The sequence below is a fragment of the Oratosquilla oratoria genome, chromosome 13 (genome assembly GCF_046742065.1).
Source record: "Oratosquilla oratoria isolate Oo_2021 chromosome 13, ASM4674206v1, whole genome shotgun sequence".
NCBI lineage: Eukaryota > Metazoa > Arthropoda > Malacostraca > Stomatopoda > Squillidae > Oratosquilla > Oratosquilla oratoria.
Window position 1 is genome coordinate 31,417,246 of NC_134789.1, and position 26,205 is coordinate 31,443,450.

The 26,205-nt window shown below is 40.8% G+C and overlaps 2 protein-coding genes and 1 long non-coding RNA gene across 3 annotated transcripts in view; 2 read left to right on the top strand and 1 right to left on the bottom strand.

Annotated features, from left to right (window-relative positions):
* Window positions 1-1,557, bottom strand: part of LOC143032134 (uncharacterized) — a 12,145-nt gene extending 10,588 nt beyond the window's left edge. The window contains exon 1 of the mRNA XM_076196591.1: window positions 1,483-1,557. Within this exon, the coding sequence (XP_076052706.1) occupies window positions 1,483-1,515 (33 nt within the window). The 5' untranslated portion in view covers window positions 1,516-1,557. The remainder of the gene's footprint in view (window positions 1-1,482) is intronic.
* A 227-nt stretch (window positions 1,558-1,784) lies between these two features.
* The window catches only part of LOC143032209 (uncharacterized), a 224,873-nt gene continuing 200,452 nt past the window's right edge, over window positions 1,785-26,205 (top strand). Inside the window, exon 1 of the mRNA XM_076196679.1 lies at window positions 1,785-1,820. The gene's annotated coding sequence lies outside the window, so the exon portion shown is untranslated. The remainder of the gene's footprint in view (window positions 1,821-26,205) is intronic.
* The window catches only part of LOC143032135 (uncharacterized), a 76,229-nt gene continuing 52,079 nt past the window's right edge, over window positions 2,056-26,205 (top strand). The window contains exon 1 of the long non-coding RNA XR_012967079.1: window positions 2,056-2,331. This is a non-coding gene — a long non-coding RNA (uncharacterized LOC143032135). The remainder of the gene's footprint in view (window positions 2,332-26,205) is intronic.

A 26,205-nucleotide genomic window follows, 5' to 3' on the forward strand; every position in this document is an offset into this window, starting at 1 on the left:
GAAGAATTGTCACCTCAGTACGCCGAATATCAACAATAAAGATTAGGTTAAGTTAGGCTAGGTTAGGTTAGGTTAGGTTAGGTTAGGTTAGGTTAGGTTAGGTTAGGTTAGGTTAGGTTAGGCTAGGTTAGGTTAGGCTAGGTTAGGTTAGGCTAGGTTATGTTATGTTAGGTTAGGCTAGGTTAGGTTGAATGAGGGTTATGTTTATTGTCATCAACTTATACAGCCGAAGAATCGTAAACCCAGGATGACCCACATGAAGAATTGTCACCCTAGGATGGCCCACATGAAGAATTGTCACCTTGTCGAAGTCTGGAGTGACGATTCTTCGGTGTTATAATTCCCTCTTTTCCAACAACACCTTATGACACTGGCCGCATTCAACCCCCTCCAGCATAGATCTTCCCTTAACTGAATAAAATCGCCTGGTTTTAGTATGAAGAAAACCATTAATGGAATTAATATATTCTTGACCTCTTCAGCAGTGTGGGTCTTATTCTCGGCTGAAAAAAGTCACGTGGTATTAGCCAGAACAATATCTTGAAAGGGATGTCGTCACAGCGAGTGTGCCAAATACAGAGTGGCTGGCTCATTCCAATCGTCCCTAGCACAACGTCGACAGCAGTTAGATTCCAACAATTGTCAATGAATATTTTCCTGAAAATCCGAACACATTGGGCAAGGGTGACGACCTCATTGTTAATGGTAAAATAAATTTTGCTGGGGTTGCAGCAATGGCAGGTTCACAGATCGTGGGATGTAGTTGATATTACCGACATGCCATGACACACGTTCGGACAACGCCATGTCTCCTTGAATCTGGTTGCGTCAGTCATTTCTTTCACTAGTTATATTTGTATCTCATTACCTAATTATACAACAGCAGACAACTATGCCTCGCATTTAAACTATAATTCATTGGATAACCTATTCACACATGTGTTCATTAGCAAATTTCGTTCGAATTCCAGGCCATCTTATTCAACAGAGAAAACGGCAGTTTTTAGTGGGTTATGCAGTATAATAATAATTATCTACATTCAAATGTGAAAAAGGCAGTAGACCACATTCTTCTCAGCATTTACAAGATACGTGATAAATACGTTTGGTTCTTTGCAATATATGCGCAGAACAAATTGTACATCGTTTGTCGTCTTTCGTTCTCCTAAATTTAAATATCCATTTTACATAGCGACGACAAAAGTTCGAATAAAAATGGAAACAGATTAATTTCAATTTATGTGTTTTAGGGGCTCATCTTATCACCATAGCAATTTTCTTTAGTTTATTTTTCTTATAATATCTCATATATTCGTATATTGTAGTCTACTATAGTTTAATTCAGTATACTATCTAGCACAAAAAAATAACATACACTTAGTTGTCTGACTGGCACCTGTCATACAGTGACATTTAAATATACAATGTTAAACTTATGTAACATCTTTGAATACTTATAATAATATAGTGAATAGATCTTACCTCCATTTTCGGTATGCGCGAATTGTGTGACATTGTTCTCTAAATTTACAGTGTAACGGAAAACGAATAGTTTCAAGGCGGATTGGCAAGTTAGAGCGACTGTAATTTTTTGTGTCACCCGCCAACGCATAATTCAAAGAATGGTTGCATACATAATTAATAATTTAAAAACAATACTATTAATAATAATAACAGCATTTAAAAAAATATACTGGCTATAAAAAAATAAATAGACACAGTTGTATAGATTTTCTTTTATTTGTGCAAGCGTTTCATACCCACCATGATTGTTTACATGTGACGTCAGGATCAGCTGCGCGGCAAAACAAACTTGGCCAGTAAGTACAATTTTTAAACATTTATTTGTACGTTTGATGTATTTAATGATCGGGAATGATATGATGATTTACAAGAGACAAGTTTGATTTATTATAATGTATTAATTATACATATGAAGGTTCATTACCAAATTAGTAAAATCTGTTATAAACAGAAATGACTTCGAGCATGGTCAATGATACTTTTCAAATCGTGATGAAATACTTGCCATTGTGGCCTTTGATATACACGTGCAGCGAACATAGTGATTGCTAGATGCACATATTAAACGAAGGTTTTGTGTTTTGCATATTCTAAAATATATTTCATGACAATCATGGTAGGATATCAGCATGTGATTTAAATTCCGTTTGCGAAAAATCTGAAAGAAGATTTGACTTGTAACAACCTGCATACAATAACAATATCATCATGCAAACCCATTATTCATAGACACTTAAAATAATGGTAATGCATTGTATAGAAGTATCGTGATGCTAGTAGCAGTACCAGTGTAGCAGATTGTCAAGGGTAAGAAACAAATTTCTCTGGGATAGTGCAATTATTATGGGGTATGGATTATCTATGATTATGTGATAATCTGATAAGCAACTTTGCACAGCTTAGGTACACAAAAGCAGGTAAGGAGCAAAAATGTTAACATTATTTAAGAATTGGATGTAAGCAATTATTTACTGTTTGCCAAGTGCAAGGGATATAAGGAATGTTATTTGTGTGACATGAATAGTGACTAGTACACCAGGTATTGGGGTAATAAAGCTGACGGCATTTGTGATCAAGGGTCACATGTTCATTGAAGTTCAAGAAAGTTAATATGAAATATAAGCAATACTATTTGTATTTGGATAATGGAAATATACATCATTTAACCAACTTCAAACAATGAACTGAAGCATTTGTATACTGGAACTGATAATTATAATGTTATTACCTGGTGCACAAACATCAAAGAAGTTAAGAAAATACTGCTGAGCATGAAGATAGGGAATAGCATACATCTTAATCGATTTGAGTAAGGACTTAGTAAGGTCATGTGAAGTTATCCCAAGATGTGTCAGTATGGTATACTATTACTAGGAAAAGATGTGAGTAAGGTTTTAGATCATATGAAGTCATCCCATGATGTGTCAGTGTGGTATACTATTGTCAGGAAAACTTTTTATTCATGAAGAAATTGTAGATGGATTATAACCATGGTAATGACATACTCATGTCTGATTTACTAAGGGATATACCAAAAAGATTAAAAAAAAAAACTATTGATACCAGGTGTTATTTTGTATCATTATTGTTTTATTTTAGGACTAACAATAGATACTTGCTAATTTTGCCACATTGCTTGCGACCCAGGGCAGTGGGCAGGATATAGGGATAACCCTTAATACATGAGGAGCTAAGACGAGAGGGAGGGTGGTGGAATGGGTGGGAGTGGGTTATATCCCTTTTGACTCGGCTACCTCCTTTATATTGTAAGGGAGAAAAAACCCTAGATATGTAGATAGATACCATAGATGGTGATGGCTAAACAAAATTAATTTCTAACAGGTATACCTAAAATATGAAGAAAATATGTTAATACCAAGTGGTTTTTTTTTTTTTTTTTTTTTTTTTATATTATTGTTGTCATTTTGGGAACAATAAGCACCTGTTAGTAGTGCTTCAGTAAGATGGATGTCAGAGAAAACCATCCTCCTCCTGCCCCTTTTGAAAGCCAGTCAACATCTGTTTTAGGAGGTGCAGCCCAAAAGGGACTGTGGCAGTGATTCTCAGACTTTTTCGCTTCATTCCCATCTTTATTAATTCTCAGCATTCGTGTGGCTCCCCTTCATTTTTCTCCCAAATCCGACCCCACCAAAAAAGTAAAAAAAAAAAATAATAATAGTATCAACAGTAAGATGGTAATGAGGAGAAATTATTTGCTTTATTACAAAACAAAAGGATTACAAAGGAAGAGCATGCCAACAGTAGACCTTTTGGTCCATAACTAGGTCGGATACAGAAAAAAATTATAACAATGAAATAGAATAAAATAAATTAATACCCGGTAGATACTGATAGATTATATAACAAATAGTAAATTATAATAAAAATAAACATGAATATTAATCAATTATAATAAATAGATAAGTAATAAATAATGAGAAATATTGCTTAGGTGTTTATCTAAATGAATCTTAAAACTTTGAACCTTATTACATTGCACTGCCTCTGCAGGAAGTTTATTCCATTCCTTTACTACACAGTTAGCAAAATTATTTCTACCCATTTTCAAATTAAATCTATTTCCTGACAGTTTGAGACCATTATTTCTTGTCTGCTTTGTATACAGTGAAAATTTTGTCACTTTTAATGTCAATTTCATTTAGAATCTTAAATGTCTGTATCAAATCATATGAGTCTATGCATTTTTAGGGAAAATATGTTCATATGCTTTAGTCAATTTTTGTGCGACTTATTTCTGATATTTGGAACAAGTTTTGTGACTTGCTGTTGTACCTTCTCCAAACTGTCAATGTCTTTAATGAGATTCAGTGGCCATATGGAAACAGCATATTCTAAATGTGGATGAACTAAAGATTTGTATAGCTTATTAATGACAGATGGACTTTTAAAATCAAAAGATTGCACAATCATACCAAGAATATTTTTTAACTTCCCTGAGGCAGAAATACACTGCTTAGATTGTTTGAGATCATTACTAATAATTATGATGAGATCCTTTTCACTATCCACTTTTGTTAACAAATTTCCAAGTAACTTGTAATTATATGTGTGCCACCTTACATTTACTTGGGTTAAATTTCATTTGTCACTTTTCAGACCATTGCTCTAGTTTATCTAAATCTCCTTGAATATATAATTGGTTTAAGTGACTATTTGCCATTCTGCACAGTTTTGTATCATCAGGAAATTTGGAGACAATAGATTTCAGTCCGTGGTCATTTATATATACTATGAATAGAAGTAGCCCAATAACGGAACCCTAATGAACTACTCGTAATTTTTTTTTCCATTTGCCATTTAGAACAAATCTCTGTTTAAGATTGTTTAACCAATTACTAGTCCAGCTTAATAGGTTACCACTTATTCCTTGTAAAGCTAATTTAGCCAGTAGTCTTTCATGTGGGACGATCATAGATATCTTATATTTCTTCTGCCAGGACAGTCATGAAAGTTTTTTTCTTATTCAGATTCCTCACATTATATAACAATGTATAATTTGTCATGGCCCCCAGGATGAGAACCAGTGGTATTTAGGCAAGGCCGTAGATGTGTGTAGAAACTTTGACCATTTTCCCCCAAATTTTTCTTTTGAGAAAGTCTAACTGGACTTCCCTTCATCTCATATAAGCCAGTGACACTGAAACAAACCAACACTGATATAATACAGAGAGCAGTTTAATGTCTTCCCAGAAGATTTGTGGGAAGTCCTGAAAATAGTTCCAGCACAGGATAGGCTTGGCCACAGAATCAAACTGCTCTAGATGCATCCATCACACAAAGGACACTTACCATCTCACCTCACCACATTGTCCAACACTGTTCTTTGACAACAATACAATATGTCTTCTCTGAGTGACCTGTATGCTAGTCCAGTGTTCATTGCCAGTTACCCAAGAGAGGTGAGTCTTCTTCAACAGAGACCTGGCACAACAAAATTGATTGGCTGCCTTATCCCCCTTTTTAATCATCTCCACATTAAGCTCATATAGTTCCACTGCTTTACCATATTTCAGCTATGCCAATTCAACCACCACTGTAGCCCGCAGGCAACAATAAGTCGAGGGTTGTGCACCATTTTGGATTGCTAATTGTTGTTTGCTCTCAAGTTTACGTTGCTTTTATTGGGAAATTTTTGTCATTCAATAAGGACCTCAAGTGTAAGGCACTACTCTGGTGGCAGTGCACTGTAGAAAAGGAAAGTAATCACCATGGAAGGTGCCTACTTAGGCTGGTTTCAACCTATGCCGATAATTATAATCAGTTTACAATAATATGTAGAAATGTAACTCCATAATAACTCAAGGACCCCCTATATCTATTGTTGGTTCATTCAAGGGAGGTAATACTAGATATGGAAATGATAATTAGGTGTAATATTCATTGTGGAAGATACATTATACACCTGTAAATCTGATGAAATACCGTATGTATACACCAAAGGCCTTTTTCCCATTAAGAAATGGGGGGGCCAAGTCAAAGCATATGCCCACCACACAACTATCCAAAAATCTATCTCTTGTCTTTCCCATTTTAGCTCCTCATGGATAAAGGGTCATCCATGAGGCAATGCAGCAAGATGCAATACCTTCACAGTAGGGCCCAACAGATATTCCTCTTGCAACTATTGTCCCCTTCACCTTGTCCACCCATCTCATTCTTGGTCTTTTGCTCAAGTTTATTCCACCAATTCTGCTTTCCACACTGCTTTGCTAGTTTTTCTTCACTCATCCTTTCCATATGCCCAAGAAGGATGTCACATACCCATTGCTTAGGTGCCCATCTTCAAACCTTGTTAATTTCCTCATTGCCAATTGAAGATGTAACCCCAAGAAGTTGACACTGTCTTTGGATTGGTGTGGGTGGGTGGGGGGTTACTTATATATTGTCTGTTGCCTCTAGAATTAATTAAATGGGAGTCCATTGCATAGAGGGCTTAGTGTACAATGGAACCTAATTAGAAAATCATGGGAATTTCAAAGCTATGGATAAGTTATTTATCAGATAATCAAGGATAAATACAAGGGATGAAATCTATGGTCAATAGTGTTCATCTCAGATACTAAAACAGTGCTCCCTTGATAATGGCAGATTTTTTATAGATGGATTATTTATTAGTATATTATTTTGCCTTTAGCCAGTTACTTCTGTAAACAAATACAGTAATTTTATTTTCACTTGTGCTTTCTGCCGAGTTTCCATGGCTTGCTGCTAGGTGTCAACAGCTCTGTTAGTGTCATTCTCCTTCCAACCCAATAAACAATAGCATTTGCTCTCATTGGTCTTTGCTGTTAACAATATGCACTCCTATCTGGCTTTTAATGCATAATTCTTGCCTTTACTAATCATCACGACTCCAAAGCATACAATTGCGACAGGTTCAATTGATGCTAAGCCATTTAAGAGGACAAGAAAAATGCTTACACTAGAGGTGAATAATGAAGATTAGGAACTGGATGAGCTATGTAAAAATTATGTGCACTTATACCATGAACGAGTCAAGTGTTCATGGTATAGAATGACAAAGGAGACATGTTTTGGCTTTGGCTTCTTGCACACCAGGTTTAGCAAAAGTAAAAATGCAATGAGATATGATGCCTTGGTGAAAATGGAAAAAGCATTAGATATTTGGATAGACATAACCTGTTGACACATACCACTGGACTTCAAACCCATGCAGGAAAAGGCAAAACAATGCCAGGGTCAGTTTGGTGGTGAAGGTATTAATGAAAACCGTGATGAACATAAAAATAGTGAAAGTGATGAAGATGATGGTGGTAGGCCAGGTACAGCAGTCATGCATGGAAGAACGAGTAGGCTTGATGAGTTGAAGAAAAAGTGTGTAAGATTAAAACAAGAAAACAAGAAACAAAAGTGAAAGATGTGGAAGTGAAAATGTCAGGGAGCAACAGTCCTTTGTTGCTTTGAGGTGTGTGCTTCCTGCTGGGCTTGTGCCACATTCAAAATATTTAATATTTATTTTTTCTTTTAAATTTCAAAATAGATTGAATATTAAAAAAAAAATCCATGAAAAATTGAATCCTTGACTTTTGATTCCACGTCTGTCGAGGGCATACTGTACAAACATGGGTCCCCATGAGCATAGCACTTATCTTGTGTAATTAGGTAGATACAAAACAATTAGGTACATTCCTTGATTATCCTGTCATATCCAGGAACTTTTCTTGTATCTAACATTTCCAGTAGTTGATGTACTTTTCACTTCTACTTTAACCCAGTATGAGGTTTAGACTGCATAAGTTTTATGTAGCTAGCTAATATTTTTCCAGTGATATATTTTTTGGACCAAAATCACTAGTGATTTGAGAATTATTTCATCAGATTCCAGATAGAGGGAGCTCTATTGGTGGAGTTTTCCATTCTTGTCTATTCTCAAATTTGCCATTGTGGAAACTCGTGCCTATCTAAAGTTTCTTCTATTGCATCCATCCAGTATTTCCTCAGTCTCTCTCTCTCTCTCTCTCTCCCTCCCTCCCTCCCTCCCTCCTGCCATGGGGTCTCTATTTCCATCTTTTCTCTGCAATATTTTCTTCTCCCATTTTTTGAAGATATTCTAACATACCCTAACCATTTTAGTTGTGTAGCATCTGCATTTTGTATTTTCACAACACCTACTTGGCTTCCTACCACTTTATTTTTTATTGTGTTTAGCCTATTTTTGTTTAATATGGTTCTAAATACTTGGATTTCTGCTGTCTGCAATACCTCTCTCTCTTTTGTTCTCATCCCTGTCAAATGTGTATATGAGCACTGATGTTTGAACAGTAAAAAATTACCTTCTTTATTTTATTAATTATGTATATACCTTTCAGCATAGGGTGTAGTGTTGCTACATTATTGCTCTACATTGGTATTTTTTCTGTGATTTCGATGCTATTTCCTTCACTTGAAAATGTATTCTAAGGTATATTACTTTTTCTATATTTCTTATGGGGGTTTCATCTGTGATGTTTATCCTTCTAGCATTGTCACTTAATATACATAGTGGTCCTTTTTCACATTTATTTTCATGAATTATATCTGCTTATGTCTGTTTTTTTTTCCATTGATTTTTCCATCATATTTATGTCATCCACATAAATCATTATCTCCTTCACTTATGTTTATAGATCTACATACATACATACACCAAAGGCTTTTTCTCCCTTACATGGGATGTAGCCAAAAAACAAAGGCAAAGAAACTACTCCCACTCATTCCATCACTTCACTCCCCTCTACCCTCTTCCCTCCCTTTTATCTTGGCACCTCATCCCTGCATCTTGTCCACTGCCCTGGGTCAGAAGCAGTGTCGCAAGACACAGCACATCCACAGCAAGGCTGCTTCATTAAATCAGCGATGACCCCCCCCCCCTCTCTATCCCCTCATGCAGAAAAGGAGAAGTTGGGGAGAAATCCCTTTGGGCTCCGTCAATTTATTTCTCATACATACTCCCTCACCCCCCATCCTCCACCCACTCCCCCTCATGCATCACAGCATCATCCATACACAACCATTCTCCATTCACCCCTATCTTCTGTCCTCTCCCATCCTTCCTCAACAGACATTCCCCTCTTTCCCAAAGCCCCCTTTACCCCACCCATCCATCTCATCCTTGGTTACCCCCTCATGTTCACTCCTTTTACCTCTGCTTTCCACACCTCTTTTACTAATCTTTCTTCACTCATTCTTTCCATGTGTCCAAACCATCCCAATACTCTTTCATCAACCCTATCTCCCAACTCCCTTTCCACCCCGTGTATGTGTGTGTGATCGGTTTCATGCAACTGGTTGTATCAGTGTGCGAACTGCCATAGTCTAATCTTTTTCAGTTTTATCACTGAGTGATCTCCATCATCTGAGGGTTACAAGCAATATTTAGTCATCATTGGTTTTGTCAGAGCACCATTAGTTGATTGTAAATGACTTCAGGGTGCACAACAGGGATGTGGTGATGAATTTTGCACTCCGCTTCATAAGAATGAATCCTGATTACTTTAACTTCTACTATCCCTCTATTCTCTTTAAATATTCCTCAACCAATTCTATAACACCATCTCTTCAATACAGTGGTGTTACCAAGGATAGAAGTAGTGGTTATTGCTGAGAAAATACCAAATACCTCCAATTATATCATGTGATCCAGCGTTTTCCAACTTTATCTTATCCTTGCACCCCCTTTAGTCAGGTCTAAACAGTCCAGCACTCCCTAACTTATTTCTAGAAGGGTAAAGGAAACGGTATGTATGCATTGCTTCCCGGTGACCCTTATAATTGATTTCAGCACCCCAGGCTGGGAAATGCTGTTCTGATCCATCTTTTTTATTCTCACTTTTAATTTTTTTTAGTGAAAACTGAAAGGGAACATTGTTCGTTATTTTAGTCAAAGGTTATGCATCTTGTGAGACCTCTCTTTCCTTATGTATATCTGGAGCTCATTGGTAATGTTAGGATCAAGTCAGATCATACAAGTATTTGAAAAGCTAAGCCATTTACTTTTTCTAAGGCAAAAATGGTGTACTTACTGTAGGTTATTTGCTCTTATTACTAGCAAGTACAGCAAGATATTATTTGGTCCCCAGTTTAGAATGTTTATATGTAAATAGGAAATGTTGAGCATTTTCAAAGGCAAAATGGAAATGTTGATCATTTTCTAAGGCAACATTTTGTACTTACTGTAGATTTTAAATTTACTCTTAATACTAACAAGTACATAAATATATTATTTGGTCTCCAGTTTAGAATGTTTATATGTAACTAGGAAATATTGAATAGGGGAGGGGAGTAGGCAAGAGATAGGTGTGAATGGAATGTAAATTGATTTGTCTTGAAAAGAGGTGTGAGTGGAAAATGATTGAGAATAGAATGTAAATTGATTTGCCATGAAAAGATTTCTTCTCCTTGTATGTTTTCACATGAGGGGACAAAGCTGGCTAACCCCCTTTTAAGGGGGAAGAAGCTTATTGGTATATAGAGAGATAGGAAATGCGTTTGTGTTGTCTGCCATCATGCATTGCTCAAGTAATACAAAATACTTTTACCTTATCCTCCTTTTCCTCCTCCTCTTCCTATTTCTACTTCTCCACCTCATCTGCCTTCTCTCCCTCCTCATCTTCCTTGTTCTCATGATCCTCTTCCTCATTTTCCACTTCACCTTCCCCTTCTTCCTCTTCCTTTCCTTCTCTTACCCACCTCCTCTTCCTCCTCTTCATCCTCACCTTCCTTGTCCTCATGATGTTATTCCTCATTTTCCTCCTCACCCTCCTCTTTCTCCTCTTTATCTTGCTTCTACTCCATTTCTTCTTCCTCTTCTTCTCCTTTCCTCCTCCCCACCTTCTCCTCCTCCTCCTCAACCCCTCTTTCTCCTCTCCCTCCTCATCTTCCTTGTCCTCATCATGCTCTTCCTCATTTTCATCCTCACCCTCCTTTTATTCCTCTTCATCTTGCCTCTACTCCATTTCTTCTTCCTCTTATTCTCCTCCTCCTCCCCACCTTCTCCTCAACTCCTCTCTCTCCTCTCCCTCCTCTCCCTCCTCATCTTCCTTGTCCTCATGATGCTCTTCCTCATTTTCCTCATCACCCTCCCCATTCCTCCTCTTTATCTTGCTTCTACTTCTCCAGCTTCTCCTCCTTTATCTTCTCCTCCCACTTCCTCTTCCTCCTCTCCCTCCTCATCTTCCTTGTCTTCATGATGCTCTTCCTCATTTTCCTCCTCACCCTCCCATTCCTCCTCTTCATCTTGCTCCTACTTCTCCATCTCCCCCTCCTCATCCTCATCCTCCATCTTTTCATCTTCCTTGTCCTCCCCATGCTCTTCCTCATCTTCCTCCTCATCAGCATTCTCTTCATCATCATCCGTTTCCTCCTCTTTCTCTTCCTCCTGCTCTTACCACTTCATCTCCTCCTCCTCCTCCTCCTCCTCCTCCTCCTTCTCTTCCTCCTCATCCGCATTCCTGTCATCATCCTCCTTTTCCTCCTCTTCCTCTTCTCCCTCCTGATCATCTTCCTTCTTCCCCTCCCTCTTCCTCCTCCCCCTCTTCCTCCTCATCCGTATTTCTTTCATCATCATCATCCTTTTCCTCCTTCCTCTTCTCCCTCCTGATCATCTTCCTTCTCCCCCTCCTCTTCCTCCTCCTCCTCTTCCTCCTCATCCGCATTCCTTTCATCCTCATCCTTTTCCTCCTCTTCCTCTTCTCCCTCCCGATCATCTTCCTTCTCCCCCTCCTCCTCCTCTTCCTCCTCTAACTAAACCTGACCTTTCTCGTTTATGTAGAATTCTAATGAAAATTCCAAATCGCCACCGCCGTCCAGTGTCTTGACCATTTTTACGGCACCATCCCCCGGTCCGGTGCACCTCCCGTCTCCTCCTCTGTCCCTTCTGTTGTGTTCCATCTCCTTTCTGTCTCATCCACCTTTCCACCTTTCTTCTGCCCAGACCAGTGATTCTTAACCTTTTTCGGTTCCCGTACTCCTTGATAATCTCAGAAAAAATTCTCGTACTCCGATATACCGGTAAATATAACGCAAACATATGGAAAGGATTAGTGATACAAACCTTGCTCAGAAATTATTAGATACATTCAATTACTGAACGAAGGTATTTTTTACCTCAAATTAGAAACCCCAATTAGTAGGACCCGTCGAATGCACATTGTGCTTTATCATGGTGAATATACAGTACCCTTGCACTGGCTGTCATGTCCCGTACCCCCAGGGTTAAGTTTTCCTAACCCTTTGCGGCACCTGAGGTACCCCAGGTTAAGAACCACTAGCCTGGACCATCCCTCTTCCATCTCCAGCACCTTTCCATCCATCCCGTCTGGTTCATTGCCTCTTCAGTGTTTCTTCCTCAGTACTTCCAGTCTCTTCACAGCATCACCTCTACTCTTTCCTTCCCTCTCCTCACGCCCCTTCCCTTCTCGCTCCTCCCCCTCCCCTCCCCTCCCCTTACTTCCCTTCTCTCCCCTCCCACTCCCTCCCCTTCCCTCCTCTATCACCCATCTCACCCCCTTCCCTCCCCTTACTTCCCCTCTCTCCCCTATCCTCCCATCCTCTGCCTTCCCACCCCTCCCTTCCCATCCTTTCCCTCCCCTCCCACCCCACCACCTCCCCTCGCTTCCTCTCCCTCCCTCCCTTTCGCTCCCCCTTGCTTTCCCATTCCAAACACCTTTCTTCCTTTCCTCATCAATTCCATCCTCTCCCTATCCTTCATCCTCCCTCATCACCCCCTTTCTTATTTATCATGCATTCCCTCCCCCATTTCTCCCCAACCCCCATTCCCGGTTGTGTCTTACTTTATCCATAACAGTACCTTCCTTCCTCTAACCTTTGGATCCCCCCCTCCCCTCCCCAGTCCCCTCCTGCCCCTCCAACCCTTTGGCGTTTTCAACACCCCACTCAGTGTACTTTCTTGCTGTAAATCTCCATTGTCACGCTCTAGTATACAACCCCCCCCCCTTGTGCTCTCCCCCACTCTTGTCCTCCTCTTTAACCCTTTCGGTACAGAAGGTTTTTTGCCTCGACAGAATGAAATCGCATGGTGTCTGCTGAAGTAAACGGCTAAAGTAAAAATCTGAAAAAAGTGCTGTTAAAATTCCCTCTCCCTAGAAAAAAATACAAACGAAAAGGATACTTCATACACAGTAGGTGTGCCACTGTCTACGAAAGAGAGAGAGAGAGACCGCCCCTCCCTTCCCAAAAAGACGACGAAGAAAACGCGTCACAAATGTATGACATTGGTCACCATGGCCTCAGGGTCTTAGGTTCTTTACCAGGAGACTCCCCCCGCCCCCTCCCTCACTCCCCATCCCTCTTCACCTGTTCGTTCGGGCCGTCGCTTTACTGCGCAGTCGCCGCCGTCTTCTGACCTCTTGCAGCCGTCGTCCAGCCCCCTTACCCTCTTTCCTGCAGCCGCCTTCGTGCCCCACTTGCCGGTGCAGGAGCCGCCTTGGAGCAGCCTCGTCTCCTCTCTCGGGGCCAACAGCTCTCCATCTTGTCTCGTCACTGCAACGGGCGCCCCTGGGGGGCCCTTGGGGGGCCCTCGGGTCCTCCAAGGGTCCCCGGACTCTCGGGCGCTCGGGCCTCGCTCCTTACCCGGTTCGGACGTGATGACGATACGTGTGCTTGCGTGTGTGTGTGTGTGTGTGTGTGTGTGTGTGTGTGTGTGTGTGTGTGTGTGTGTGTGTGTGTGTGTGTTTTTACCTCGAACCCTGTCCGAGGATGAGAGAGATGGGCGCCAATTCTTCATTTTTGACTCCAGTTCTCTCTTTTTTTCCCCCTTTGTGTTATTATCATTATTATTCTCTTATCAGATTCTTGTGTTTCTATTTTCCATTGTTCAATTTATTTTCTTTATTTTCCCTCTTATTTTTAATGCATCTTTGTCTTCATCGTCTCCCTCTTCCTTTTCCTCCTCTTCACTTCCTCTTCATCTCCCTGTCTTCCTCTCGTCCTCTTCCTGTCTTCCTTATCTTCTTTTCCTCTTCCTCTCTTTCTGTCTTCCTCTTTTCCTTTTCCCCTCTTCCATTTTTCTCTTCCTCTTCACCTCTATCTTCCTTTTCTTATCATCATCCTCTTCCTCTCTCCCTCTCTTCCTTTTTCTCTTTTCCTTTTACTCACTTCATTTCCCTCTCTTCCTTCTTCTCTTTCCCCCCCTCCACTTGTTCCTTTCTCTTCCTCTCTTCCCCCTCCACTTCTTCCTCGTCTTTTTCTTTGCCCAACTTGAAGAATTTTGTTCCTTATTTTGTCCTGAGAACCCCTTACCCGTTTCTCCCCCCTTCCCCCTTCCCGACTTTTTCTGATCTCCCTCGCACCCGTCTCCTGTTCCCACCATTATATTATACTCTTGCCTTCCCTTCCCTAGTATCCCTACCTATCTCAACCCACATGCCGTTACCTCTTTTCTTTTTCTTCTTCTTCCTCCTCCTTTTCTTTCTCTTCTTTCTCTTTTTCTTCCTCTTCTTTCTCTTCTTCTTCTTCCTCTTCTTTCTCTTCTTCATCATTTTCTCTCTCTTCTTCTTCTTCCTCCTTTTCTTTCTCTTCTTCTTTCTCTTTTTCTTCCTCTTCTTTCTCTTCTTCTTCTTCTTCTTTCTCTTCTTCTTCTTCTTCTTCATCTTCTTTCTCTTCTTCTTCTTATTCTTCTTCTTCTTTTTCTTTTTCGCGTTCTTCTTCTTTCTCACCCACCCCATTATATACATAATCATCAATTGGGGGCATACGCCAGGGAGCTCGTTGCCTCACTCACACGCCGGCCCCAGTCCCCGTGGTCTTTCCGGCGCCAGTCCTTACGGTCTCTCCGGCGCCGTCCTTAGGCCAGCCACACACGTGTAGTTTAAACTGACAGTTACAACTGTTCAGTTATAACTGTCAGTTGAAACTGCACGTGTGTGGGTATCTCAGTATCACTGAGATACCCACACACGTGCAGTTTCAACTGACAGTTATAACTGAACAGTTGTAACTATCAGTTTAAACTGCACGTGTGTGGCCGGCCTTACGGTGTCTCCTTGATATACTTACTACATATCAGTTTCCTCTACTGTCTACCTTGTTCCTTTCCCATTGCAATCACCTTTCCTCCCTTTCATTCTTCACCTGCCTTCGCTTTCTTCCCTTCCCTTCCCTTTCCTCTTGTTTTTCTGTTCCTTTCTGTTTCCTTCCCTCCTTTTTCCTTCAGTTCTCTTTGTAACTCTTCTGTCTATCTATCCCTTCCCTTCCCTCCTCTTGTTTTTCTGTTCTTTTCTGTTTCCTTCTCTCCCTTTTCCTTCATTTCTCTTTCTTACTCTTCTGTATATCTATCCCTTCCCTTCCTTTCCCATCCTTTCCCTTTATTTTCCTTTCTTACCTTTCCTTTTCCGTCTCTGTAGTCCTTCTCCCTTCCTTCTCCCCCTCTCCCTTCTCCTCTCCCTTCGTCATCCTTCTTCTCCTATCCCCACTTCTCTGTCCTCATTCTCCACTTCCTCTTCCACTCTTCCTCCTCTTCTCCCTCTTCTTCTCTCCCTCTTCGTCTCTTTCTCTTCATCCTCTTCTTCCTCTCTTCCTCTTCCTCCTCTTCTTCCTCTCTTTCTCCTCCTCTTCCTCTTCTTCTCTTCCTCTTCCTCTCTTACTCTTCTTCTCTTCCTCCTCTTCTTCCTCTTCTTCCTCTCTCCTCCTCTCCCTCTTCTTCTCTTCCTCTTCCTCTCTTCCTCTTCTTTTCTTCCTCTTTTCTTCCTCTTTCCTTTTCCCTGCCTTTCCTCTCACATTTTTCTTTCTCTCCTTTTCTACACACTTCTCCCTTGTTGTCAGTCCCTCTTCTCACCATCAGTACATCCTCCTCTTCCTCCCTCCTTCCTCTCCTCCTCCTCCTCTTCTCTCCTCGTCTCCTATCGTGTCTCCCCCCACCCACCGTTTGCTTCTTCTTCCTCCTCCTTCCTTTCCCTTGTGGCCTCTCCCGTTTTTATGACCTACCTTCTCAGTTCTTGTTATGTCTTCTATTCTCAATAAACATTTCCCTCTATCCTCCCCTCGTCCTCTGTTCTTCCTTTCCATTTCTTCCCCTCCTCTTTCACACTCTCCCCGGAGCTGCCTAGTGTAGGCCTTATGGTCTCTTGCAGTCTCCTTCATTCTTATGTTATGTTCTCACATTTTTCTCTCTTCTCTCCCATTCCCCCCTACCTTACCCTCCCCTCCGATCTCCTTCCTTCCTCTGCCCCCCTCCTCTCCTCTTCACTCCCTCCTCCTCTTTTCCCCTTCTCCTTTCCTCTCTCACCTTTCCTCTCTCCTCCCCCTCCTCTCTCCCCCTCCTCTCTCCCCCCTTCCACCCTCCTCCTATCTCCTCACCTCTCATATCCTCCTTTATCTCTTCCCCTTCTTTCACCTCCCCCCTTCTCTCTCTCTCTCTCGACCCCTTCTCTCCTCACCCGTTTTGTTGTCCTGCCTATTCTCCCCCTTCTATTTCTTTCATTTTCTCCTCCCATCCCTTTACTTCTTCTCTCCCCTTCTCTCCCTCCCCTCCTTCATTTTTCCCTCTTTTTTTCCATGTACATCGTAGTCCTCGTCCCTATTACCCCCTATTCCACTTCTTCCTATGTCGTTTCCTCTTTATATATATATATATATATATATATATATATATATATATACACTGTATATGTATATGTGTATATATGTGTGCGTATACACACACACACACATGCACACATTCACACCCAAAGCATACAATTTGATAACTTGATGATAATGATAGTAATTCGACACCTTGCCAATTTCCCCTCCCTTTCCTTCATTCTCCCTTTCCCCCTTCCAATCCCCCCACCTCCATTCTCCCCTCCACTTGACATCTGTTGGTGACCTTTCTTGACCTCCGACCCTTCCCTCTCTCTTCGTATTTACCCATAACCTTTTCGTCCTCCTCTCCCTCTTCATCTCTCTCTATACTGCTCTCTTTGCTCCCAGATTTAAGAAGGGAATAAGCAAGAACTGGTTTGCCAATAGAGTGGTTAACGAATGGAATAGACTTAGTAACAATGTAGTGAGCGTCGAAATTAACGGTTGTTTTAAGAGAAGGTTAGATAACTTTGTGGACGGGAGTGATAGGTCGTCATGGAAGTGGAACTCCCTAGTGTAAGCTTTATGGTCTATTGCAGTCTCCTTCATTCTTATGTTCGTGTGTTCTATTAATATTGTCACCCAAATTCTCTCAATCCTTCCTACCCTTTACAGTAGCCCATCTTCCTATCCTCCCTCTCCATCATCCTTCCACCTCTCACTAGCTCCCTCCCTCTTCCACATCCTCCTTCCTCCCCATCCTTCTTCCTCTTCAGTCTTCCTTATCTCCATTCTCCGTGTATCTTCCTTCCCATCCCTTCTCCCTCCCCTCATTCTCTCATTAACACCCCGTTCACCCACCCTCTCCTCCTCTCTCTTCTCCTCCTCTCCTCCTCCTCCTCTCCTCCTCCTCCTCCTCCTCCTCCCTCTCCTCCTCCTCCCTCTACTTCTCCTTTTTCTCCGTCCTCTTCGTATTGCCTACATACGTGAACGTTATGCAATCTTTATTATGGATTTTAGTAACATCCTCACGGACCAGAGTCACGCAGCGTTCTTTTATATAATCAGACACCAAACACATTCTCTCTCTCTCTCTCTCTCTCTCTCTCTCTATATATATATATATATATATATATATATATATATATATATATATATATATATATATATATATATATATATATATATATATGGGTGTGTTTGTGTGTGTGTGCGCGTATGTATTCATATGTGTACGCGTATGTATGTATGCATTTACAACATTTTAACTTCTATTATAACCCGCCCCCTCTTCAGCCACCCTTCAAATATCTCCATTCCCACATGCGTGACTGTACCGCTTTGGTGCAGAATTGTCCTCAAGGATAGAAAGAAACATTGATTATTGCGAACGAAATTTTCATCAGCATTCTCGAATCTCTCTTTCCCTCTCTTCTTCCTCCCCCTCCTCCTCGTCTCTCCTCCCTCTCCTTCTCTTCTTCTTCTCTTCCTCTTCGTACTCCTCCTACTCCCAAACCTTCTCCTATTTTCTTCCCCAATCCTTTTCTTCCTCTTCCTTTCCCAGTTCCACCTCCTTTAGTCCTCTCTTCCTCCTTACCCTCCTCGTTTCTCCCCTTTTCCCCTCTCCTCGTCTCTTTTCCCTTTCCGCCTCTTCTTCTTCCCTTAGTATTCCTCCTCCTCCTCCCTAACCTTCTCCCGTTTTCTCCCCCTATCATTTTCTTCCTCTACCTTCCTCTCCTAGTTTCTCCTCTTTTATTCCTCTCCTTCTCGTCTCTCCTCTCTTCTTCTCTTCCTTTTCGTATTCTTCCTTCTCCCTAACTTTCTCCCGTTTACTTCCCCATTTCCTTTTCTCCCTCTTCCTTCCCCAGTTCCACCTCCTTTACTCCTTCTCTCCACCTTCCCTTCTTCTCTTCTCCTTCCTTCCACTTTCTTCCCCGTTTTTACCCTATTCCCCACTACCCCCTCTATCTCATCTTCTCTTTTTATCCCTCTTCCCGTATCCCTTTCACTTTCTCTTCTCCCCTTCTCTTCTTTTCCCCTTTCCACTTTTCTTTCCTCTTCTTTCTTTTCCCCTTTTCCCCTCTTCCCCTTTTCCCCTGTCTTCCCCCTTTCTCTTTCTTCACCCTTTCCTCTCTCTTCCCCTCTCCTTCCTCTTCTCCTTCTTTCCACTTCTTTCCCCTTCTCCCCTTTTCTTCCCTCTTTCCCCCTCTTTTTCCTTACTTCTCTCTTCCCCCTCTCTCCCCATCTTCCTCCTTTCCTCTCTCTTCCCCGTCTCTTTCCCCCTTTTTTTCCCCTCTTCCCTCTTCTCTCTTTCCCCCTTTTCCCCCTCTTCACTCTTCTCTCTTTCCCCCTTTCTCCCCTTTCCCCGTTTCCCCCTCTTCCCTTTCTTCCCCTTCTCCCCCTCACTTCTCTTCCTCCATCTCCTCTTCCTCCTCCCTTTCCTCTTCTATTTATCTTTGACTCTCTTCCTTCCCTCCTCCTCCTCTCCCTCATCTCTGTTTTTCCTCCCCGTTCTCCTCTTTCTCCCTTTCTTCCTCTTCCCTCTTTTCGTCCACCCACGCTTCCTCCCCTCCCTCTTCCCGCTCTTTCTCTTCTTGTCACTCAAGTTCGCCTCCCTTCCTTCTCTCCCTGTTTTGTCCTTCCTCCACCTCCTCCTCCTTCTCCTCCTCCTCATCATCATCATCATCGGCACAGGAATGGGGAAGGGTTTGAGGGAGGAAGAGGGTGGGGGTGGGGGTCCCGTCCCCGCGGGCGGTCCTCCTCGGGCTCCTCTGTCTTCGTGGTACTCAACATGGTCGAACTGACGTTTCCACTTCGGGGCGCTCGTCGCCGTGGAGCGGTTCTTTATTGCATTGCTCATGCAGGCGCCCTTCGACTCTGGCGGGCGTATTGACGCCGCGCTGAGGTCTAATGCGTTTGGGCTTTTAAAGTAAATCGCCCTCGAGTTGGAGATCGAGGATTGTTCCATTGCGTTGGTTGGCATTTCGACCCGCTCAACACGTTGACGCGCCTCGTTCTGGCTGGTGGTGCCAGACGGGTTTAGTCAGGTCTCCGCTTGGCGCCAGGGCAAGACCCGGGATCAGTCAACATCCAGACACCGATTACGTCCCTCGTGCAGCTTCCTCTTGAATAAAATCGCCTGGCGTTGTCCGGAACAAACGAATAAGACGGGTCACCGTGTTGAAGGAGTTAATTCGTAAGTTGTATTCTGTGTCTTGTTTAGTGTTTATGTGGAGCAAAAGTCTCAGTGACAGTGAGGGAGCTCTCGTGCAAATGCACACACATTTTATATTTAACACTTTAAAAAGATGAAGGACCATATGTTTTGACCTGGGTGAAGTGTCCGTGCGTCTTAACTGGGTGAAGTGGAAAAGGTGTCCTTTTAGGTGAATTGGATACGTTTTGAGATATTTTTTCTTATGGACAGCAATATACTATTAATTTGCCGGAGCGAAATGTTTAGATCGTTGATCTCAGAAGCTCGTGATTTTATTTTGTTATTATTATATATACATATATATATATATGTATATATATATATATATATATGTGTGTGTGTGTGTGTGTATATATATATGTATATATATGTATATATATATATATATATATATATATATATATTTACTAGCCAAATTACCCTCGCGTTGCTGCGGACAAATGATGATCATTTTAATTTTTATAGAATTTGTGGAGAAAAGTTACACGTATCAATATAATTCAGTGGGAAAGGTAACAAAAATAAAATGTTAAGAAAGTAAGAAAAAGAATCAATTTGAGGAGGGAGACGCCCTTTGGAAAGAAGATATACTTATCCAAGTAGCCTGGGTTATGGTGAATATATATATGGTTTTGGGGAGAGTTCATGAACAGACAGACAAATAGAGGGTACTACTTTATTATAGCAGATGCAAATGAAAGATAGTTATCCAAGTACCTTGGGTTCTAAGGTTTCAGAATATATATGGTTATAGGGGTCTATCTGCCAAAACCAAGGAGTTCGTGAATAATCCCTAACCTAACCATACCCCACCTAACTAACCCTTAACCCTAACCAAAATATTTTTTTAAATTATAGTTATCCAAGTACCTGGAGTGATAGGGTATCAGAATATATATGATTATGGAGGTCTATCTCCAAAACCCTAGGAGTTCGTGAACAAACAAACAGACGGGAAAATGAAAGATCGTTATCCAAGTACCTTGGGTTATAAGGTTTCAGAATATATATGGTTATAAGGGTCGATCTGCCAAAACCTATGAGGAGTTCGTGAATAATCCCTAACCTAACCATACCCTACCTAACTTTAACCCTTAACACTAACCATTTTTTTTTCTTATGAAATATAGTTATCCAAGTACCTGGAGTGATAGGGTATCAGAATATATATGGTTATGGGGGTCTATCTTCAAAACCCTAGTACGAGTTCGTGAACAAACAGATAGACAAATGAAAGATAGTTATCCAAGTACCTTGGGTTATAAGGTTTCAGAATATATATGATTATAAGGGTCTATCTGCAAAAACCTATGAGGAGTTCGTGAATAATCCCTAACCTAATCATACCTCACCTAACTTTAACCCTTAACCCAAACCAAAATATTTTTTTAATGAAATATAGTTATCCAAGTACCTGGAGTGATAGGGTATCATGATATATATGGTTATGGGGGTCTATCACAGACAGACAGAGGCTACTACTTTATTATAGTAAATATATATATATATATATGTATATATATATATATATATATGTATGTATATAATATATATATATGTATATATATATATATACTGTGTGCATATTTTTAACTAACATTTCATTAACCTTGGTAGTAATTGCATGTATGAATCAGTCTTCTGATATGTGTGTGTGTATTATATACCCCGTTCCCAGGCGTTCCTTTAAGCTGAATAAAATCGTCTAGCTTAAGTCAAAACAAAATCCCCAAGTTATCAAATTTTATGCATAGCGTGTGAATGTGTGTGTGTGTGTGTTTGCATTTAGTTCTCGCCAGGGCTACCAATTAGTCCTCAAAATTGTTAGGATATTGCACCGCACCACTATGGGAGAGGGAGATCAAAAGTAATGTCTTCAACATATCGGTATTTTCTGGAAGTGTGCTGGACTGAGTTGCTTTTAGGTAAGCGGGCGTACTCGAACCCTCATCCAGCTCCTTCGCTCCTCTTAGCAAATATCATACGAAGACAGGCTTAGACACTTTAACTTACACTCAAAGACGAAGAGTGCGGGGATGATCTAATAGAGGTATTCAAATGGATCAAGGGCTTCAACAAGGGTAATATAGGCAAGGTCATCATATTAAGACAGCAGGGCAGAACTCGCTATAATGGATTTAAACAGATTTATATTTAAGGAGGAAATCGGGAAGAACTAGTTTACCAAGAGAGTGGTTAACGAATTAAAAATATTAAGTGTCTATATAGTGAGCGTTGAAACTATCGGTTGTTGTAATAGAAAGTTAGGTGACCTTATGGATGGGGATAATAGGTGGTAATGGGCATGGAACTGCCTAGTGTAGGCCTTATGGTCTCTTGCAGCCTCCTCCATTCTTATGTTCTTATAGTCTTGTCCATCGCTTGCCCTCCCTTAAGGGCAACAAAATTAATTACAACTGGATGAGAGAAAAAACGAAAGTTATAATTGTTGCTGTCGAGACTTTTTATATCTCTTACGTTGAATGTTTAAGTCATGAAGCCGTACGTTTACTGTAATCAGACTGGAAGCCTTTATGACAGGATAGGGATGATCAAGGAGAATAGATTTCTTCATGAGTCTGTGGCTTGCATTGCAGTGATTGATACTGGCAATATTTTTGTGTTTATTTTGATTACTCCACAATTTGTTGTTACTCTTAAATAGAGAACAATGATAGTATCATGCGATGGAATATTCAAAGATTCTTTGTGGACCTATTGGTTCCTCTGACCCTAGTAGATATTGGGACTAAGTTACCTTCAGGGTGTTAATGACTAGGTACTGCTCCAGCCTGTGTAGTTGTGTCTGTGGAGTTATGTAGTGGCTCCCTCTTACTTGTGAGCATGTTCCCTCTCAGCTGTGCACGTGTGCGCGCTTACATACATGCTTTAAAACTAGTGTTCCAACGGAAAATATGTGCGTACACAAGGTTTTCAAGATGAAGTTGGATTTTTTAATGAAAGAAGTAAATTGTATAATTTCATGATAAAACTATTTCAAATGCACAATAACAATACTCAAAAACGGTGTGCACTAGCAGTGGTCGATATAGCATTTGGGTGACACATAGCTGTGCAGCATATACTTTGCAGAGAAAGAACCTGTATGTAGATTTATGTACATATCCATAGCAATAAGTAAATAAACAAATGAATAATTATAAATATATAAAATTTGTTTGTTGCTCTTGAGTAATGTTACCTGCATAGGATGCGATTTGTAATGTTGGTTTCGTTTGGAGCAGGTGTTGGAATGTCATTCATGTCTAGGTTAAGCAATGTGGGTAAGAAAACGGAGCCTTGTGGGACTCCGTCAGTGTTCCGCGTGTGCCCGTCTGGAGGTGAGGAAGCTTACCAACCATCTCTTGCGTGTTATGTAGTGATGTGGGATACATCTTTTCCATGAGGAGTTACCTTGGGTCGGTGTCGAATACCTTGGTTGTGTCTATCGTGGCGAGTAATGTGTCCTGTGGTGACTTGTGATTTAGTGTGTATTATATATATATATATATATTGATAAGTATTTTAGACAAATTATTTGGATGATGGAGAACATAAACACAGGGGAAGGCTCGGAACCCTATGCACTCTAACGAAACGTTAGAGTGCATAGGGTTCCGAGCCTTCCCCTGTGTTTATGTTCTCCATCATCCAAATAATATATATATATATATATATATATATGTGTGTGTGTGTGTGTGTGTGTGTGTGTGTGTGTGTATGTATGCTGTGTAAAGGTGGCGGCACACTAGGCATTTCTCGCTAGCATGCTACTTGCTTTTGCTACTTCGTTTGCATTGAAACGACTTCGGTGACGATCTTCTGTTTGTTTTTTGTTTTGTTTTTTCTTTTTCAAATATGTAAATGTCAAATTACTCTTGCGTCATATAGGGAGAAGCTGAATGACAAACGAAGTTAAACCTATACGAATGTTAGACGCATTTTTTAGATGTCTTTACGGAGATCTATATTATTGTAACCGAAGTCGTTTGTACTCGTACGAAATAGTAAAATCAAGTAGCATGTTAGCCTAGTGTGCCACCACCTGAAGATCAGTGAATAGTGATTGAAAAGTGTTGCGTGTGAGAATGTGAAGCATGTGGGTTGGTGATGTCTTTATTACCTTGAATGTCGTGAAACCCTGTATCCAGTGATTTTGCCGAAAACCGTGATTGGTTAACCTTCTAAGGGGTTATCGCACTGGGCTTCCACGGGCTTATTTTATTTTTCAAATCTCCAAATATCAATTTATCTTTGGGTCATATATAGCAAAGCTGAATGATGAACTAAGAGATTGTAAACCTATGCAAATGTTAGACATGCTGTTGAAGTGTTCTTAGAGAAGTCTAGATTTGTGTAAGCTAAGTTATATTGTAGTTATTCAAATGGAAGTTGGAGATAGAATGTTGGAGAGAAAATAGCCCAATGTGATAACCCCTTTGGTCAAGTTGTGGTCACAGTAAAAGGGAAAGCTCCATTTGATACGGAAGAGGTTAAGAAAAATAAATTCTTCTTCGGTTTTTCTTGGAATTGACGCTCTCGGTTGTTAGCAAGGTTAGTGGTCTTATATTGACAGTAAGTTCTTAAAATCCCGCTTGCAGTGATTATGCTGGTAACCTTTGGGTGGAGATATTAAAATATTGCTGTTCATACCGGCGCTGGTAGATAGTGATTGATTGTGTCTGTTATTGTATCTATTGGCAACACCTTTTTTTTTTGCGGGGATATCGAGACAAATTAAGAGGCAAGTGAAGTGTGCAAGTTACTTAAACTGAGGATGAAAGCTAGCAAGTACATGTTCACACAGACCAAGTCAGAGACAATGGCCTATGTCATCATGTACTTGCTCTCTTTCCTCTCCAGTTCAAGTAACTTGCCCATTTGACTTGCTTCTGAACTTGCCCCGTGTAGACCAGGTTTTGTGTGACCTGTGCTGGAAATGAGGAACAAAGTTCAAAGGCTTCCAATATATTTGGAATGTGGTATGTTGACTCATGGGAATGGATGGTGAGCTCGTGGTGGTGAAGACATTTTATAACCTAGGAATTAATTTGATTATGTTTTATCTTGGTGTAAACTGTATCACGAAAATCATTACCTGAATTGAAACTGTTGATGGGCGTGCATTCATTAGTGCTGAGGGGGATTTTGGATGATATAGCTATTGCTTCCAGTGTAATTGTTCTCTTTGTTTTGACGTCGTGCCCTCCAAACCACTCCCGATTCCGCCTCCACATGAACGGGGAATGAGAGTTGCCACGGACGTTGGCTGTATTTGTTATTTATCTGTTTATTTATTATTTTTTGTTTATCTGGTTGTGTATTATTTATTATTATCCGTATTTGTTTTATTTATTGATATATGTATATATATATATATATATGTGTGTATTTTATTTTTTATTATTTTTTTTTTTCCGATCTAGTTCTGGATCAAAATATCTCCTGTTGGCATATTCTTCTTTTGTAATCCTTTGTATTCATATGTTAATTCTGTTCGTTGATATATTTTCTTAATTGTTGCTTTTACAATATTAACAGTAGTATCGATACTCCATCTTTTCAATTTCAAACATGGTAGCTCAAATGGAATGGGATGATCTGTCTGTTCCTTATAGCCACCGTCAGGTCTATTGTAATTGCAAATTTGGAATCATTCTTTGTTTTCTTGTGATAAACTTAACCGTGACTCGAACAGCACTTCAGTGGGAAGTGTGATTGGTGTATACCTTATGCGGTGGTATTATCGCTTTAGCTTCTAGCCCTCTCATCCAGGCGGTTTTGATTTTCCTTTCCTCATTGTTGGCACTCTGTGGGTCGTTATGTGCACTCCTCAAAATAATCATTCAAGGTCATCTTCCTTCTCCTCCTCTACTTCCTCTTCTTCCACTTTATTTTTGTCTTCCCTCTACTCATCATTTTCATCTTCATCGTCCTCCTCCTCCTCCTCCTCCTCCTCCTCCTCCTCCTCGTTTTCTTTCTCCGTATTTTTGTCTTCTCCCTACTCTTCATTTTCATCTTCATCGTCCTCCTCCTCCTCCTCCTCCTCCTCCTCCTCCTCCTCCTCCTCCTCTTCTTCCTCCTATTCCTCCTCGTTTTCATCCTCCGTATTTTTGTCTTCCTCCTACTCATCATTTTCATCTTCTTCGTCGTCCTCCTTCTGGTCCCCCCTACTTTTACTCTTCGTGTTCCTTTTTGGTGGTCCTTTTCCTGTCCCTCCTGTTCCATCTACTGTTACCTCTTCACTCTCGCTTTCGTCACCACTTCTGTCATCCCTCTCCGTATAATTTTCTGTACTCTCTCCATTATTCTTTCTCGTGCTTTTTTTCCACACCACTTATTCTCATTTTTTGATCGCTAGCTTGCCCCTATACTCTCCGACCTACGCCCTCCTCCTCCTCCTCCTCTTCCTCATCCTTCCC